The sequence below is a fragment of the Bubalus bubalis genome, chromosome 9, assembly GCF_019923935.1.
Source record: "Bubalus bubalis isolate 160015118507 breed Murrah chromosome 9, NDDB_SH_1, whole genome shotgun sequence".
NCBI lineage: Eukaryota > Metazoa > Chordata > Mammalia > Artiodactyla > Bovidae > Bubalus > Bubalus bubalis.
The window spans coordinates 80,848,047-80,868,050 of NC_059165.1; the positions used below are offsets into that span (position 1 = coordinate 80,848,047).

General features: G+C 41.2%; 1 protein-coding gene across 9 annotated transcripts in view; it reads right to left on the reverse strand.

Annotated features, from left to right (window-relative positions):
- The window catches only part of CEP120 (centrosomal protein 120), a 166,719-nt gene that overhangs the window by 64,712 nt on the left and 82,003 nt on the right, over positions 1-20,004 (reverse strand). The window contains exons 3-7 of one of the 9 annotated variants that reach the window (XM_044947827.2): positions 18,680-18,831; positions 18,112-18,190; positions 10,746-10,902; positions 9,082-9,196; positions 2,951-3,092 (exon numbers count right to left, since the gene is read on the reverse strand). In XM_044947827.2, the coding sequence (XP_044803762.1) occupies positions 2,951-3,092; positions 9,082-9,196; positions 10,746-10,902; positions 18,112-18,160 (463 nt within the window). In that variant the 5' untranslated portion in view covers positions 18,161-18,190; positions 18,680-18,831. Of the gene's footprint in view, positions 1-2,950; positions 3,093-9,081; positions 9,197-10,745; positions 10,903-18,111; positions 18,194-18,444; positions 18,630-18,679; positions 18,832-20,004 lie in introns of those variants that run through there. The other 8 variants (XM_044947826.2, XM_044947830.2, XM_006058045.4 and 5 more) reach the window with 8 other exon arrangements.

The window sequence follows — 20,004 nt, forward strand, 5'->3', positions numbered from 1 at the left end:
GCACTGTCTACTGTGGCCTTTCTTAGCAGTTTTACCTGCAGAAAAACTTTGTAAGGCACTGTTGTGTTGATCATATTGTGACTCTTAATGTACATCTCACTGGAATAATTGTTATGTGGCACTGTGCTGTATAGCTAGTCCTCACTGGAAAAAAAGAGTTGAAGTTTATTAAAGCCAGAAAGTATGAGATTATTATAAGTTCAACAAGGGAAATCTAAACTCGCCAGTTTTTTGTCCTTTTAGGAAAGAAGTGATGTGGTGAATATTGTTAATATAAAAGTGATAAGTTACTTCTAGTAGTCTTTCTGATCACACTAATGTAGTCTAGAAATAGTCATGTCTTGAGGAAAGTATGGTTTAGGTTTTGATTTTTACAGGTAAGTGCAAAGGAGAAATGATTTCCTGAATGTCCTAATGTGTAACATTTACCTTCAGCCTTCAAAATGAAATGAGTGTGAGAAATTCAGAAAGCATATCTATATATAATCTTGGTATTGTTTTATAATAATTTGAAGTCCCAAAGATTGCCTTTTTAAAGAAGTTACTATTAATGCATTGGCCCATGTAGTAAAACGATATCTGATTATCTTGCAAATTCTAAATACCCTTCTTATGAAATTTCTCAGTATTGCCACAGCAGCTTGTCAAATCCAAGCATCTTTGAATGTGATCTCCTATAATTTGAAATTTAAATAGTATTGTGGTTCTGTATATTATGTTAAAAAATTAAAGTACGGAAACCTTAAAAAAAAAAAAATAGCAACTGACAAAGAATTAATTTCCAAAATATACAAGCAGCTCACACAACTCAAAGCCAGGAAAACAAACAACCCAATCAAAAAGTGGGGAAAAGACCTAAACAGACATTTCTCCAAAGAAGACACACAGATGGTAATAAACACATGAAAAGATGCTCAACATCACTCATTATTAGAGAAATGCAAATCAAAGCCACAATGAGATATCACCTCACACTGGTCAGATGGCCATCATCAACAAGTCAACAAACAATAAATGCTGGAGAGGGTGTGGAGAAAAGGGAACACTCTTGCACTGTTGGTGGGAATGTAAATTCATACAGCCACTATGGAAGATGGTATAGCAATTCCTTAAAACACTAGGAATAAAACCACCATACGACCCACTAATTCCACTCCTAGACATATACCCTGAGGAAACCAAAACTGAAAAAGACACATGTATCCCATTGTTCACTGCAGCACTATTTACAATAGCTAGAACATAGAAGCAATGTAGATGTCCATCAACAGATGAATGGATAAAGAAGTTGTGGTACATATACACAATGACATATTATGCAGCCATAAAAAGGAATGCATTTGAGTCAGTTCTGATGAGATGGATGATCCTAGAACCTATTATACAGAATGAAGTGAGTCAAAAATAGAAAGACAAATATCATATTCTAGTGCATATATAACAGTTACAACTGGACATGGAACAACAGACTGGTTCCAAATAGGAAAAGGAGTACCTCAAGGCTGTATATTGTCACCCTTCTTATTTAACTTACATGCAGAGTACATCATGAGAAACACTGGGCTGGAAGAAGCACAAGCTGGAATCAAGATTGCCAGGAGAAATATCAATAACCTCAGATATGCAGATGACACCACCCTTATGGCAGAAAGTGAAGAACTAAAGAGCCACTAAATGCTGTCAAGGATGTGAAGCAACAGCAACTCTCATTCACTGCTGGTGGAAATGGAAAATGGTACACCCACTTTAGAAGACAAGTTTGTTGGTTTCTTACAAAATTATATATTCTTACCATACACTCTTACAGTTTGGGAGTTTCTTACGTTAATAAACCTTGGCATGCTGTTACCATACGATCCAATAATCATGCTCTTTCGTATTTGCCCAAATGAACTGAAAACTCATGTCCACTCAAAAGCCTGCACAAGGATGTCTGTAATAGCTCTATACCTAAGAGCCCCAACTTGGAAGCAACTAAGATATTCTTCAATAGCTTGAGTGGATAAATAAATACTGATACATCCAAACAATGGCATATTATTCAGCTCTAAAAAGAAATGACCTATCAAGCCACAAAATGACATGGAAGAAACCTAAATGCATACTACTGAGTGAAAGAAGCCAATCTGAAAAAGCCACATGCTACATGATCCCAACAATACAACATTCTAGAAAAAGCAAAACTATGGAGACAGTAAAAAGATCAGTAGTGGCCAAGGGTGAGAGGGGGAGGAGAGAAGAACAAACAGAACACAGAGATCTTCAGGGCAGTGAAACTATTCTGTAGGATCCTCCAGCCATCGATATGTGTCATTACACACTTGTCAAAACCTATAGGATGCACAATACCAAGGACAGGCCCTAATATAAATTATGGACACTGAGTGATGATGTGTCAGTGTGGGTCATCAACTGCATAAATGTACCACTCTGGTGGGAGATGCTGATAGTGGTGAGGAGGGCTGTGGGCGAGGGGGGGTAGTATTTGGGAACACTCAGCAGTTCCCACTTGATTTTGCTGTGAACCTAAAAAAGCTCTAAAAAAACAGAAGTTTATTAAATAAAAAATAAAGAAAAAAAATGAAGGTTTTCTTAAACTACAGCTGAGTTAATAGAGACCAATAAAGACATTTTTGGTTTCCCTGCACTCATCCAAGGAAGAAATTTTCCTAAGAAGCAATTTTTATAAACAATACAAAATTCTGCTTTATTCTGCTGTATATCAAACAATGAAAACACAATCTTTCCTTATTGCTAATTCTTGAAGACAACAGCAAACAGAAACAAGTGTTCATGTGTAACAATGTCACAGCATTTGTCTGCTGCTCTGGAGTAAAATCAGTTCACACCCTTGCATTTATCTCCCTATAATACCACCACCCCTCCCTTCCTGAAATTCTAGTCCACAGGTGTACTTCTCAGAGAATAACCTTAGAGATGATGCACAAACCTTTTCCATCACGAGGAGGGGCTCCCTTTGCTTTAAAACTGTCCACTGGTGCCTTCGTGTCTGTTTCCAAAGCAATGCTTATCTGTATCTCAGACTTGAACTTAGTGTATTTATTACTCAGCAACTGGTACCATTTTGGTGCCTAGAGAGTAACAAAAAAAGCAAAACTCCTTAATAGTTAATAGGAAATAAACAGTAGTGGGAAATGTTCTATAAGGTTGTAAATATATTTCCTATAGTTTCTCAGAACTTCCTCCTCTTTTAAAGTATTTTTCCCCCACATTTTCCTCAAAAGAAATGAATCTTGCTTAGGAAACTCACTGAGTTTCCTGTTGGAAAAAAAAACAAGCTAAAGTTTAGATTGCCTTGCTTGTTTTTATTCCTATGCTTCAACAGGTATGTGTATTTCTATCCTCACTTGTATCACCTGTCTTACTTCATCCCTTATAACAACAACAAAGTATCAGTTTTCCAGTTTTTGGCCACTAATTTTTCACTTTTTCTGTTATACCTTTTCTGCCTGCCACATTTCTGCTTTGTTCTGTTTATAATAAATCAGGAAAAGAAAAGCTTAGTGTTAAATGAAAGCACAAACAAAATACTAAAGTAAGGTCCAGTGGTAGAGTTCTGGGTTATGAGCCATGTATTTGACTGATATCAAAATATAAAAGCTTTCTCACAGAATGAGGAATCCTAAAATACCTGAATAGCCACCCCCTCCCCTCAAACCCAAGAGTAACCTCAAGAATTCTAACACCCCAATCAGCCTGCAAAATCCCATGGCCAGGCTCACAGGCACCATTACTGCAGGGGCACCACTTCAGTGCCTGTAAACAGCATTCTTACTCAGAACACTGTAATAGAAAGGCAAAGGAACTGGTGATCAAAACCAAAATCCGCAGCTTTATATTCAAACTATGTTTATAGGTAAAATAGGATGAAATAAACCATACGTATTTTTTTTAAATCATAATCAAATTTTTTTTAAGGCAAAAACTCATAGCTTGTTGCTGTATTTATAACAGATATTTTCTAACTTTAAGCATTAGCCTAAAAAAAAAAAAAACTTTTATTTGCTCGCAGAATGTATGATATTTTATTTTTCTGGTATTAACTCAGGAAAACAAATCTGGTTTCTTCTGTTTGTGTTTATTAACAGAGAATCAATTTACCCTGCAATTAAAATATTCTACTATACAACTTCAAATATTTCTGCTGGCAAACAAAAAACATTAAGCAAGACAATATTTACTTTACTCAAAACTAACATACTTTTGAAACATTCCTTTTTAACTCTGTTCACCAATATGAAGACTAACTGCCCTAAAGGACTAACCAGGTAAAACCACGCCAAGAGCATTTAGAGGCGAGAGTTTGGCTCGGATATCCTTCTCCTCAGACGAGTTACCTTCTCTTCAACCAAAGAAACTACGTAAGTATTCCGGGTCTAAGCCTAGAAGGAAAACCGTTCTCAGGACTTGGTGGGAAGAGAGGTGACCCAAGGATGGAGGAGAAACAAGTCCTTTTTATAAAGCATTTCAGTTTCTTTTCAGTTCAGTCACTCAGTCGTGTCCGACTCTTTGCAACCCCATGAATCGCAGCACACCAGGCTTCCCTGTCCATCACCAACTCCCGGAGTTCACTCAAACTCACGTCCATAGAGTCGCTGATGCCATCTAGCCATCTCATCCTCTGTCGTCCCCTTTTTCTCCTGCCCCCAATCCCTCCCAGCATCAGAGTCTTTTCCAATGAGTCAACTCTTCACATCAGGTGGCCAAAGTACTGGAGTTTCAGCTTTAGCATCATTCCTTCCAAAGAACACCCAGGGCTGATCCCCTTTAGGATGGACTGGTTGGATCTCCTTACAGTCCAAGGTACTCTCAAGAGTCTTCTCCAACACCACAGTTCAAAAGCATCAATTCTTTGCTACTCATCTTTCTTCACAGTCCAACTCTCACATCCATACATGACCACAGGAAAAACCATAGCCTTGACTAAATGGACCTTTGTTGGCAAAGTAATGTCTCTGCTTTTGAATATGCTATCTAGGTTGGTCATAACTTTTCTTCCAAGGAGTAAGCGTCTTTTAATTTCATGGCTGCAGTCACCATCTGCAGTGATTTTGGAGCCCATAAAGATAAAGTCTGACACTGTTTCCCCATCTATTTGCCATGAAGTGATGGGACCAGATGCCATGATCTTCGTTTTCTGAATGTTGAGCTTAAAGCCAACTTTTTCACTCTCCTCTTTCACTCTCATCAAGAGGCTTTTGAGTTCCTCTTCACTTTCTGCCATAAGGGTGGTATCATCTGCATATTTAAGGTTATTGATATTTCTCCCGGCAATCTGGATTCCAGCTTGTGTTTCTTCCAGCCCAGTGTTTCTCATGATGTACTCTGCATAGAAGGGTGACAATATACAGCCTTCAAGTACTCCTTTTCCTATTTGGAACCAGTCTGTTGTTCCATGTCCAGTTCTAACTGTTGCTTCTTGACCTGCATACAAGTTTCTCAAGAGGCAGGTCAGGTGGTCTGATATTCCCATCTTTCAGAATTTTCCACAGTTTATTGTGATCCACACAGTCAAAGGCTTTGGCATAGTCAATAAAGCAGAAATAGATGCTTTTCTGGAACTCTCTTGTTTTTTCGATGATCCAGCGAATGTTGGCAATTTGATCTCTGGTTCCTCTGCCTTTTCTAAAACCAGCTTTGAACATCTGGAAGTTCACGGTTCACGTATTGCTGAAGCCTAGCTTGGAGAATTTTGAGCATTACTTTACTATCGTGTGAGATGAGTGCAATTGTGCGGTAGTTTGAGCATTCTCTGTCATTGCCTTTCTTTGGGATTGGAATGAAAACTGACCTTTTCCAGTCCTGTGGCCACTGCTGAGTTTTCCAAATTTGCTGGCATATTGAGTGCAGCACTTTCACAGCATCATCTTTCAGGATGTTGAATAGTTCCAAATTTGGCCCAGACTGACTGGCTTATTTGCAATTACACACATACTCTTGGAGATATTGCAAGGTGGGTCCCAGATGACCACAATAAACTGACTATTGCAATAAAGAGAGTCGTACAAGTTTTTGGGTCTCCCAGTGCATACAGAAGTTCTGTTTACACTATAGTGTAGTTTAAGTGTGCAGCAGCATTATGCCTAAAAAAAAAGTACATACCTTATTTAAAAAATACTTTATTGCTAAAAAATGCTAACCATCAGCTAAGCCTTCAGTGAGTCATAATCTTCTTACAATAGTAACATCAGAGATCACTGATCACAGATCATTGTAATGATTAAAATGTTTTAAATAGTCCAGTTACCAAAATGTGAGCAAATGCTGCTGGAAAACGGCTCCAACAGATCTCCTTGACAACCAGTTGTCACAATTGGTTTAAAAAAAAAAGCATATCTGTGAAGCACAATAAACTGAAGTGCAATAAAAATGAGGTATGCCTTTATCTTTCTACCAGGAGCAGAAACGTCAGTAACAGATAAATTTTTCTTCACAGAATCCTCATTTAAGATCCAAATCCATCAAGGACTTTAAAATAAGAGAGAATATTTTTTTACTTTATTTTTTGGAGAAAGTAGGACCGAAAAATGTCATTAAGAAAAACTGAAATTAAGAACTTCTAAAGTCAATAACATACAAAAAAAGCTGTAAGATACTTTAAAAGACCTAAGAAGCATTTTCAATAACAAAAGCATAATCAAGACCCTGAGTTGTTTTACCATCTTGCCAAGGGGATACTATTTACATAACAGTGTGTTTCAAGAAGTTCCCTTACTCTTAAGTAATACAAAAGGCATGCAAGGAGCAGGAAGCCGGGACACCAATTAGACAGCTGCTATGAAAGCCGGCAAAATTCAGGTTTAAACTGAAAGAAGTAGGGAAAACCACTAGGCCATTCAGGTACAACCTAATTCAAATCCCTTATGATTATACAGTGGAGGCGATGAATAGATTCAAGGGATTAGATCTGACAGAGTGCCTGAAGAACTACGGACAAAGGTTCGTAACATTGTACAGGAGTTAGTGACCAAAATTATCTCAAAGAAAAAGAAATGCAAGAAGGCAAAGTGGTTGTCTGAGGAGGCTTTACACATAGCTGAGGAAAGAAGAGAAGCAAAAAGCAAGAATGGGAAAGATATACCCAACTGAATGCAGAGTTCCCAGAGAATAGCAAGGAGAGGTAAGAAGGGCTTCTTAAATGAACCATGCAAAGAAGTAGAGGAAAACAACAGAATGGGAAAGACTAGGGATCTCTTCAAGAAAATCAGAGATACCAAGGGAATATTTCATGCAAGGATGGGCACGATAAAAGACAAAACAGTAAGGACCTAACAGAGGCAGAAGAGATTTAAAAGAAATGACAAGACTACACAGAAGAACAATACAAAAAATTCTTAGAGACCCAGATAACCATGATGTTGTGGTCACTCACCTACAGCCTGACATGCTAGAGTCTGAAGTCAAGTGGGCCTTAGGAAGCATCACTACAAACAAGGCTAGTGGAGGTGATGGAATTCCAGCTGAGCTATTTCAAATCCTAAAAGATGATGTTGTTAATGTGCTGCACTCAATATGTCAGCAAATTTGGAAAACTCAGCAATGGCCACAGGACTGGGAAAGGTCAGTTTTCATTACAATCCCAAAGAAAGGCAGTGCCAAAGAATGTACAAATTAGGGTATAATTGCATTCATTTAGCATGCTAGTAAGGTTATGCTCAAAATCCTTCAAGCAAGGCTTCTGCAGTATGTGAACCAAGAACTTCCAGACATACAAGCTGGGTTTAGGAAAGGCAGAGGAACCAGAGATTAAATTGCCAACATTTGTTGGAACGTAGACAAAGCAAGGGAATTCAAGAAAAAATCTACCTCTGCTTCATTAACCAGGCTAAAGTCTTTGACTGCATGGATCATAACAAACTGTGGAAAATTCTTAGAGAGATGGAAATACCAGACCACCTTACCTGTCTCCTGAGAAACCTGTATGCGGGTTCAGACGCAACAGTCAGAACCTTACATGGAACAACTGACTGATTCAAAACTGGGAAAGGAGTACAACAAGGCTGTAAATTGTCACCCTGTTTATTTAACTTATATGCAGAGTACATTATGTGAAATGCCAGACTGGATGGATCACAAGCTGGAATCAAGACTGCCATGAGAAATATCAACAACCTCAGACATGCAGACGATACCACTCTAATGGCAGAAAGAGAAGAACTAAAGAGCCTCTTGATGAGGGTGAAAGGGAAGAGTGAAAAAGTTGGCTTAACTCTCAACATTCAAAAAGCAAAAAGCAAAAATCCAACTGTTGTTGGACTGCAAGGAGATCAAACCAGTCAATCCTAAAGGAAATCAACCCTGAATATTCACTGGAAGGACTGTGCTGAAACTGAAGCTCCAATACTGTGGCCATGTGATGTGAAGAGATGACTCACTGGAAAAGACCCTGATGCTGGGAACAACTGAAGGCAAAAAGAGAAGAGAGCAGCAGAGGATGAAATGGTTAGATAGCATCACCGACTCAATGGACATGAAGCTGAGCAAACTTTGGGAGATGATGAAGGACAGGGAAGCCTGGTGTGGTGTAGTCCATGGGGGTCACAAAGAGCTGGACATGACTTAGTGACTGAACGACATGACAGCCTCGGTGGGTGGCTTAAGTTTGAGACGGCAGCATGAAATGCAGGGTATCAGATGGATCAGGAGGGAAAACCAACTGGAAAGGGTTGGCTCTGGAGGCCAGGAAAGGGAAGGGTCAAGGAAGACGTCTGGAAGGAGAGCAGTGACCATCACTGAAGCCAGGAACTCTAAAAGAGGAGCACTTTGAAGGTGAAGTGCAGGAGCTGAACACGTTAAACGTAAAGGTAATAGCAACTTGAACACAGATGTGAACTCAGAAGTTTCTTTGAGAGATAGGTCTAGGTCAAAGGAAGGATCAAAAGGTCAGGATTTTCTAAACCAAATTCACCTCAAGAGCTAAGAACTGCCATACCATATACCATGGTACGAGCCCATGATCTATTAGGTCTAACAGTCCATGTCCTTTCCATCAATCTCTTATCTACTGAAAATAACCAACTGTTTGGCAGAGTCCATAACAAAACATCAAAAGCTCAGTACCTGCTTTGTTTCTTGAGCAGTTCTTAAGTCTAGAACAACGTAACCAACAGTTTCTCTGGCTGAAGTTGAAGGATCCAAGGCAAAACATTGCAGTTTGATAGGAGTACGCTGTAGCCTGTAACGTAACAATTCATGTGATAAATAAAATCACTTTTGCTTAATACTGAACTTTCCATTAGCTTTGAAAAACCTACTTACTACTACTATTCAAGACAACTATTATTTTGTTGGATAACCTATATCTATTCTGTACTTTCTAAAAAACTCTTCAACTGGCATGAACTATTAATTATGTCTACTTATCTATATACCAACTATACATAAAACATGTAAAAAAAAAAACCATTTAAGTCTCTCTCATCCAAGAAGCTAACATCTAGGTCAATGTTTCTCAAGCTTCTGTGACACACAGGATGTTTTCAAAGTCAAAAATTACCATTAATCCTCAAGACCGATTTTAAATTGTTTTTCTTAGACTTACACACATAAAGCTTCAAAACACATATATATGCTTCTTTTTTTTTTAGATTTTTTTTATGTAGACGAAAGAAATCTTTATTGAATCTGTTACAATATTGCTTCTGTTTAACGTTTTGGTTTTATGGCCCTGAGGCATGGATCTTAGCTCCCAGACTAGGGATGCAACCTGCACCCCTGCACCGGAAGGGAAGTCCCTATTTATATGCTTGTAACTCTTTTTGTTGCTAAAAAAAAATGAAAGAAACTTAAGAATTAAATGTCATAACATTGTAGATTATTAAAATTAAGTTAAAAACAATTCAGTGTAATACATGATAAGGTCACGTAAGCATGAGCTTGACTTATGCAACATGGCTTCTTTTGAGTCTGGAACCCCCCCATACACAGTAAGCTGACTGGATTTTGCCATCACTGCCATTATCTAATGGCATGACTGGGCACAAAAGTCATCCTTTATGTATTTATCTGTGTCATTTTCTCAGTCTACTAAATACAGAGTGGTGCCACTTTATACTAACACAATCATATACACAAACACCAATGCAGGCACTAGTATCTCAATATGAAGACACTGTCTGAGCAGATATTCCAGAAGTCACTAAGATTAAATGCAAAATTTTAGTATCCTCTAGGAATTTAATACTATTTCAAAGAAACTCATGGACTAATCCAGGGGATCTTCCCAATCAAACCCAGGTTTCCTGCACTGCAGGCGGATTCTTTACCACCTGAGCTACCAGGGAAGCCTACCTAGATATATGTGTGTGTGTATATACACACACACATACAGTAGCTCCACTGTTAAAGAACCCACCTGCAATGCACGAGACCCCAGTTCAATTCCTGGGTCAGGAAGTTCCCTTGGAGAAGGGATAGGCTACCCACTCCAGTATTCTTGGGCTTCCCTGGTGGCTCAGATGGTAAAGAATCCACCTGCAACGCAGGAAACCCCAGTTCGATCCCTGGGTTGGGAAGATCCCTTAGAGGGCATGGCAACCCACTGCAGTATTCTTGCCTGGAGAATCCCCATGGCAGAGGAGCCTGGTGGTCCACAGATCACAAAGAGTTGGACATGACTGAGCAACTAAGCACAGCACAGTACCTTCGAGCATGCGCACATGTGCATGCACACACACACATCACAAATTGAAACAAAAGCTGAACAGATTGAAAATAACAGTCACCTGTGCTGATGAAGTGCTTTCCTGTCAATTTCCCAGGCTAACTCAGTAGCAAATTCTGGCTGGTCTGTATGGTCCACAGGATCAGTAGCCAACTGCTCTCCATCAAACTTTGCTTCTACTATAAGCATATGTTTTGGACGTTTGGGGAAATGGCGACCTAGGAAAAAAAGACTGTACAGGTTAACTGGAAGTGTACAAGAATCAAATATGGTCCCTCGGCATGTAAGTTTTAAAAACTGACATGTTAACAGTGGTTAACTTATCATGTATTCCATAAACTCACTCACTAGCACATACTCACATATATACTCAAATTCATGATTCATAAAAACATTAGTCAAATTGGAAGCTGTAATTAATAAATTAGTGCTTCCCTAACACTAATGTGCAATGAATCACCCAAGGTCCTGTAAAATGTAGATTCTGGTTCAACTGGTCTGGGATGGGCCCAGGATTCTGCATTTCTAACAAGATCCCAGGAGATGTCAACGGTGTTGTTCTTGGTTCACACTTTGAGCAGCAATGATCTCAATAATATTCAGAATTAAAGTGTTAAAAATGTGATTATATCAATTTTAGATATTACTAAAATCACTGCAGACAGTGACTGCAGCCACAAAATTAAAAGATGCATGTTCCTTGGAATAAACCGATGACAAACCTAGACAGCATATTAAAAAGCAGAAACATCACTTTGCCAACAAAGGTCCATCTAGTCAAAGCTATGGTTTTTCCAGTAGTCAAGTATGGATGTGAGAGTTGGACCATAAAGAAGTCTGAGCACTGAAGAACTGATGCTTTCAAACTGTGGTGCTGGAGAAGACTCTTCAGAGTCCCTTGGATAGCAATGAGATCAAAGCAGTCAATCCTAGAGGAAATCAACCCTAAATATTCATTAGAAGGATTGATGCTGAAGCTGAAGCTCCAATACCTTTGCCACCTGAAACAAAGAGGTGACTCCCTGATGCTGGGAAAGACTGAGGACAGGTGGTGTAGGGGGCAACAGAGGACAAGATGGTTGGATGGCATCACTGACTCAATGGTAATGAGTTTGAGCAAATTCTGAGAGAGAGTGAAGGACACGGAAGCTTGTCATGCTGACTCCATGGGGTCGCAAAGAGTCAGACAGGACAGAGCAACTGAACAACAAATACCAGTATTTAATATAGAACAGGTTATCTAGAGAGTTAAGAAATAATCCAATTAGCAAAAACAAATTTACCTGAATCTTAATTTTCCTGTTAACACAGTAACAGGATCAATGTGACCACATGGACCACAGCCTTGTCTAACTCAGTGAAACCATGACCGCCATGCTGTGTAGGGCCACCCAAGACAAACAGGTCACGGTGGAGAGTTCTGACAAAGCATGGTCCACTGGAGAAGGGACTGGCAAACCACTTCAGTATTCTTGCCTTGAGAACCCCATGAAGAGTATGAAAAGGCAAAAAGATAGGATGCTGAAAGATGAACTACCCAGGTCAGTAGGTGCCCAATATGCTACTGGAGATCAGTGGAGAAATAACTCCAGAAAAAATGGAGAGACAGAGCCAAAGCACAAACAACACCCAGTTGTGGATGTGACTGGTGATAGAAGTAAAGTCTGATGCTGTAAAGAGCAATAATGCATAGGAACCTGGAATGTTAGGTCAATGAATCAAGGCAAACTGGAGGTGGTCAAACAGGAGATGCCAAGAGTGAACATCCACATTTTAGGAATCAGAGAATTAAAATGGACTGGAATGGGTGAATTTAACTCAGACAACAATTTAACTCAGAAGACAATTACATCTATTACTGTGGGCAAGAATCCCTTAGAAGAAATGGAGTAACCATGATTGTCAAAAAGAGAGTCCGAAATGCAGTACTTGGATACAATCTCAAAAATGACAGAATGATCTCTGTTCGTTTCCAAAGCAAACCATTTAATATCACAGTAATCCAAGTCTATGCCCTGACCAGTAATGCTAAAGAAGCTGAACAGTTCTATGAAGACCTACAAGGCCTTCTACAACTAATACCCAAAAAAGATGTCTTTTTCATTATAGGGGACTGGAATGCAAAAGTAGAAAGTCAAGAAATATCTGGAGTAACAGGCAAATCTGCCCTTGGAGTACAGAATGAAGCAGGGCAAAGGCTAACAGAGTTTTGCCAAGAGAACACACTGGTCATAGCAAACACCCTCTTCCAACAACACAAGGGAAGGCTCTACACGTGGACATTACCAGATGGTCAATACCAAAATCAGATTGATTATATTCTCTGCAGCCAAAGATGGAGAAGTTCCATACAGTCTGCAAAAACAAGACTGTGGCACAGACCATGAACTCCTTACTGCCAAATTCAGACTTAAATTGAAGAAAGTAGGGAAAACCACTCAACCATTCAGGTATGACCTAAATCAAATCCCTTACAATTATACAGTGGAAGTGACAAATAGATTCAAGGTTTTAGATCTGATAGGGTGCCTAAAGAACTATGGATGGAGGTTCATGACATTATACAGAAGGCAGGGATCAAGACCATCCCCAAGGAAAAGAAATGCAAAAAGGCAAAATGGTTGTCTGAGGAGGCCTAACAAATAGCTGTGAATAGAAGAGAAGCGAAAGACAAAGGAGAAAAGGAAAGATAGAATGCAGAGTTCCAAAGAATAGCAAGGACAGATAAGAAAGCCTTCCTCAGCTATCAGTGCAAAGAAATAGAGGAAAACAATAGAATGGGAAAGTCTAGAGATCTCTTCAAGAAAATTAGAGATGGTAGGACCTAACAGAAGCAGAATATATTAAGAAGAAGTGGCAAGAATACACAGAACTATACAAAAAAGATCTTCACGACCCAGATAATCACAATGGTGTGATCACTCACCTAGAGCCAGACATCCTGGAATGTGAAGTCAAGTGGGCCTTAGGAAGCATCACTATGAACAAAGCGAGTGGAGGTGATGGAATTCCAGTTGAGCTATTTCAAATCCTAAAAGATGAATTTGTGAAAGTACTGCACTCAATATGCTAGCAAACTTGAAAAATTCAGCAGTGGCCACAGGACTGGAAAAGGTCAGTTTTCATTCCGATCCCAAAGAAAGGCAATGCCAAAGAATGCTCAAACTACCACACAATTGCACTCATCTCACACACTAGTAAAGTAATGCTCAAAATTCTCCAAGCCAGGCTTCAACAGTACGTGAGCCATGAACTTCCAGATGTTCAAGCTGGATTTAGAAAGGCAGAAGAACCAGAGATCAAATTGCCATCATCAATTGGATCATCAGAAAAGCAAGAGAGTTCCAGAAAAACATCTACTTCGGCTTTATTGACTATGCCAAAGCCTTTGATTGTGTGGACCACAAAAAAAGTAGAAAATTCTGAAAGAGATGGGAATACTAGACCACCTGACCTGCCTCCTGAGAAATTTGTATGCAGGTCAAGAAGCAACAGTTAGAACTGGACATGGAACAACAGACTGGTTCCAAATAGGAAAAGGAGTATGTCAAGGCTGCATATTGTCACCCTGCTTATTTAACTTATATGCAGAGTACATCATGAGAAACGCTGGGCTGGAAGAAGCACAAGCTGGAATCAAGATTGCTGGGAGAAATATTAATTACCTCAGATATGCAGATGACACCACCCTTATGGCAGAAAGTGAAGAAGAACTAAAGAGCCTCTTGATGAAAGTGAAAGGAAAGTGAAAAAGTTGGCTTAAAACTCAACATTCAGAAAACTAAGATCATGGCATCTGGTCCCATCACTTCATGGGAAATAGATGGGGAAACAGTGGAAACAGTGTCAGACTTTATTTTGGGGGGCTCCAAAATCACTGCAGATGGTGATTGCAGCCATGAAATTAAAAGATGCTTACTCCTTGGAAGAAAAGTTATGACCAACCTAGACAGTATATTAAAAAGCAGAGACATTACTTTGCCAACAAAGGTCCGTCTAGTCAAAGCTGTGGTTTTTCCAATGGTCATGTATGGATGTGAGAGTTGGACTATACAGAAAACTGAGCGCTGAAGAACTGACGCTTTTGAACTGTGGTGCTGGAGAACCACAAGGTGTTGGACAACAAGGAGATCCACCAGTCCATCCCAAAGGAAATCAGTCCTGAATATTCATTGGAAGGACTGATGCTGAAGCTGAAATTCCAATACTTTGGCATGTGATGTGAAGAACTGACTCATTTGAAAGACCCTGATGCTAGGAAAGATTGAAGGCAGAAGGAGAAGGGGACAAGACAGGACGAGATGGTTGGATGGCATCCGTCCATGACTCAATGGACATGAGTTTGAGTCAACTCCGGGAGCTGGCAATGGACAGGGAGGGCTGGCATGCTGCAGTTCATGGGGTCGCAAAGAGTTGGACACAATTGAGCGACTGAACTGAACTAACAGAGTAAAGGATACTTTACAAATTAGCCAAAGAAAAATAAACACATTCATTCATTCATGTTCTTTTCAATGACAATGCTATACACTATCAGGAAATATTAAAATATATGCATTACTGTTCATCTGTACTGCCTGACTTCATTCCTTCAGTTTGCTGAAGACATATTCAGGGTTAGGTTTATGCCAGAAAATGGGATGCAAAAGGAAGAAAACAGAGTATGTGTTCTTGAAGAGTTGAGGGTCTAGTGGAAACAGACTTAACACAGTGAAAAAAAAAAAACCACTAAAAAAGAAATAAGCACTAAGCATCTTACAGCCAGTATGTCTGCAGGTCTGGTGAGGGGGTTTCCATGAGGGGAGTTTAACCACGGTTAAATGAGCACATCCCTCCTGCAACTTACCCTGGTTCAAGCTGCTTAAGAGGAATTAGGCTGGTCATAAAGACCTTGATTGCAAACCTGTCAGTGTCAACCGAAAAGTTCTCATCTGAAACTCCCTATGAAGAGTCTTGCCACACTGGGCATGGCTCTCCCAATTAGAACTCAGGGGCCTCTCACAGGACATCATTGTTGGCTGCTCTATTCGATCACTAAGTTTCACAAATGAATTTCATATGTGTCCAAAAACACCCCTATATTTTCAGACTATCCTAACTACAACTTCCAATTAGCTTGAAAACAGAGGATAAGTACGGGACCAACAGGTGCCTGCCTCGTCCCAAAGACAAAGAAGACCTTGAAAACAGAAACCCTTGTCATTCTCATCCGTGGAATCTAGTACTTAGCCCAAAGTTTGCTCATGGTAGAGGCCCAGTGATGTTCTTTTGAATAAAGAGCATTTCTAGAAGCACAGCCAAGAAATTGCAAGCAGTTCAAATAGTTGAAGGACCGGGAACATATGAATACACACAGCAGGAGAGAGAAGGCTGAAAAGGGAGGTCACCAGTCTACCCTAAAGGGCCATGTATGCCACTCTAAGCAGGACCTTATCCCTCAGCACATCAAAGGACTTTAAGAAAATTAGATTGGCATTTCAGAAGTTACCCCTGACAGTAAGGCGGACAGTGTTTTCTGAAAACATTTATGAAACAGACCACTGAGATTACTACAGTCGATTAGGGGGATAATGACAGCCCCACAGCAAGGCACCCACAATGGAAACTCGTTCATTTAAAAGTTTACATTTTTTAAAAAGTTATATAAAGTACCTACTATTATTTTTAAAATAAAATCAACACTTGGTGACCATCTGGATGTTGGGGATGGAGAGGGAACCCAGGAAGACGCTGACTCCCAGCGTCTTGGCTTGAAGCAACAGTGTGGTTACAATGAATGGAAATAAACACAAAAGGAGGAACAGCTTGGAGGTCTGCATATGTTTATAGCAACACCTAACTGACCTTCCCAATTCCAGGCTCTCTGGAAACCACCACACTCAATCCCACAGTGGTCTGAGTTGTCTAATCACCTAGAAGGACTCTTCTATCCTTGATTATCTACCAACCAAGGCACTTCGGCCATCAACCTAATCCACCTCCCAAACCTGTGTTTACAGACTGTATCATTTATTTTTAATGTATTTACATTACATCCCAGCATATTATGTCCTGCACATTAATTTGACCTCCCTAAGGAGACAGAACCCTACAACCTTGAAGGGAAAGAGAGTGCCTTACATTTCTGTTACCTCATAGCATGGGCCACAGTCCAAAAGCTTTTTGTTCACCAAATTACAAGGGGATTTTAGTCCTATGTCCTTAAACAGTCAGTAAACTAACAGTTAAATCTTCCCCAACACTATGGATTCTGGCCCATCTTCTCCTTCACATGTTTTCTTTCCTCTCGCCTCCCAAGGAGTGCTAGGCCTCCGTGAAATATCTCCCCTGAAGGGCAGGGGTCCCCAGCCATTCCTCTCACCATTCAAGATGACTCCTTTTTGTCATATTATTCAAAACCTAACCTCAATTTACCCATCAACTCCTATATCCTCCACTTTCCTGTTCTCCAACCACACTGAATTCAAGCAATCAAAGAACATGTCTGGCTTTACTATCCCTTAAACACCAGTGGCTCTTCCCTTTGCCTGGAATGCCCTTCCTTCCTTTTTTCTCCCCCTGACAAACTTTTAATCATTCTTTGTGACAAAAAAAAAAAAAAAAATGTCATCTCCTTTGGAAAAAACGTTCCTAGCTTCCCCAGACAGAGGTGGTCATTCCTTCTTCCACACCTTGATAAGTATTTATTGTTCAGGCTACACCGGTAGCTTTTGGAACCAGGTCTGTTGTGTTTTTATCCCCAGCACAGTGCCTGACACTCAGCGAGTCTCCAAACAAACCCAACTTCCGTGCATGTGCAACAGACCCTCTTGACAAGTGCAGTCCTCTAAGCACCCAGTAGAGACCTATAAATGGAAGGGCCCCCCACAAAGACATCTGAAAATGCAAGAACACATAAACACTTCTGAAAAATGCAAGAAATATGTATTTGAGTTAAAGCAAAGTTCTCAACACTAATACCAGGGGGTCGCTGAACAGAACGTGCTTTCCAGGTGCTTTTCAGCTCATATTATAAGCAGCATCGATATGCTGCTCTGATGGAAACTTTCTCCAACATTCTCTGGGTCTACGGCTAATCACGATAAATATCACCTACCCTTAAGAGCAATGGCACCCCACTCCAGTACTCTTGCCTGGAAAATCCTATGGACGGAGGGTCTGGTGGGCTGTAGTCCATGGGGTCGCTAAGAGTCAGACACGACTGAGCGACTTCACTTTCACTTTAATAGCTCTCATACTCCCACTCCCTTGGGGGACTTTTAAATCACCTGCCCAACAGACCTTAGGCATACAACTTCAAACAAGTCTCTGGGGACCGCACCAGCGACGATGACAGGGTTCTTCAGGTTAACAAAGCCTCAGTCCCACACTACTCCGTTAACATTTAAGCAGCAGCAGCTGCAAATGCCAAGTCCCCGGTAGCTCACCTTCTAGGATGGACACGACGATGAGCAGTTGGTCGGACTTGGAGACCATGGTCGCGGTCGGCGGCCGGTAGGCGGGAGTCTGCTGGGAGGAAGAGGGGCCCGGGTGAGTGGCGGGCAGCCGGCGACCCCTGGCCAAACTCCCGGCGAAGCTCCAGCCGCCTGCCCACAGCCCCGGACACCCAGATCCCGCTCGGCGGTCGGCCTGCAGCGCGCCAGGCTCCCCGGCCCGGGGCCGCCAGTCCACCCGCAACCCGGTCCCGACTCAAGGCAAAAGCTGGTCGGCCACCCGGCCCGGCCTGTCTGCAGGGAGACAGGAGCCCACCGCCAGAGGACCTTTTGCCGCCTGCGTAAAACCTTTCACACACCCGGGCTGCGGCTGCAGCCGCGGCCGCCGCAGTTCCCCGCTTCCGCCTAGCAACCAGGCCCGCAGGCCCAGAGCCCCGGGAAGGCTGGAGGACAAAGGGTGATAGAGATCAGGGCAGTCGAGGATAGAACGCCCCTCAGCCTGCCTCACCTCCTACCCTTTTACGCTACGTTCCAGAGCCCTGAAGAAAAGACTAGCGGTTACCTCACAGCGCCCCCTGCTAGCCGGACCGGAGAAAGCGGGCGACTTGGTGGAGACCAACTGCGCAGGCGCACTACTGCAGTAAACCCTTCCAGAACTTCCCCAGTATGGAAAGTGAATGTAATGTATTCTCTGCCTTTCGTCCTAGACAAAACCTGGGAAATACATCAATATAGATTTAGAAAACCAAAAAATCTAGCTCTGTTCAGGCCACCAGTGTCAATACTGCTTAAAAGTTAAATCCTGGAAAAATAATGATTTAACTCTGAACTCTAAAATCAACTAAAATTGTCCTGGCGGCAACTCAGGTTTCACGCTTTGTAAACTAAAGTAGCGTCATTACGGTAACTGCTGTAACTGCTGGCAGTGACGTAAGCTCGCTGAGAATTTCCTGTACAGTAAAAACTACCCTAAAACAAAAACATTGTCACGTGGGCAGGAAAATTAAAGGTATAGGTTCTTCTACCCCCTAACGACAAAGTAATTAGCGAAATCAAAACCAGAAATTAAAAAGCATCTAAAAGCTTCATTTTAGATGGCATTTACCCCCTTTCCATGCCTTCTCTCCCACACACTTTAGGCTTTATTTTAGGAAAGATTAGAAGTCTTTTGGAAAGCACCTAGTTCTTGGGCGGGATCGGTGGGAGGAGGAGGAAGAGAGAACAATTTCTACTCCTTCACTCCGCCCCACCACCCCATCTCCGCTTTGTGCCCCAAAGAAAAGGAGGATGTGGAAACCGGACTAGACTACTTCTAAAACATTTTCAGGCCCCTTAAGAGGCCTCCCTGAAATGAGGCATTATGCAAAATAAAACCAAAGTAATGATCTACTTTGGGTTCAATACATTCTTCTGCAGAAAATGTCAGACTCAAAAGTGGATCGAATCATATAAGAACCCCCAGGTACCCAGAACACAGCTTGGGGAATTATCAGCTGAAGACCAGTCATCTTCATCCGTTGCAAAGGAACAGGTATTTGAAGGAAATGCCTGATAACTCAGTTGGTAAAGAATCCACCTGTAATGCAGGAGACTCCAGTTCAATTCCTGGGTCGGGAAGATCCCCTGGAGAAGGAATAGGCTACCCATTTTAGTGTTCTCAGGCTTACCCTGTGGCTCAGCTGGTAAAGAATCTACCTGCAATGTGAGAGACTGGGGTTGGATCCCTGGGTTGGGAAGATCCCCTGGAGAAGTGAAAGGCTACCCACTCCAGTATTCTGGCCTGGAGAATTCCATAGACTGTATAGTCCACCGGGTCACACAGAGTCAGAGGGGACTTTCACTTTCACTTCACTTTCACTTTCCTAATGTCATATCATTCGTCTCTTT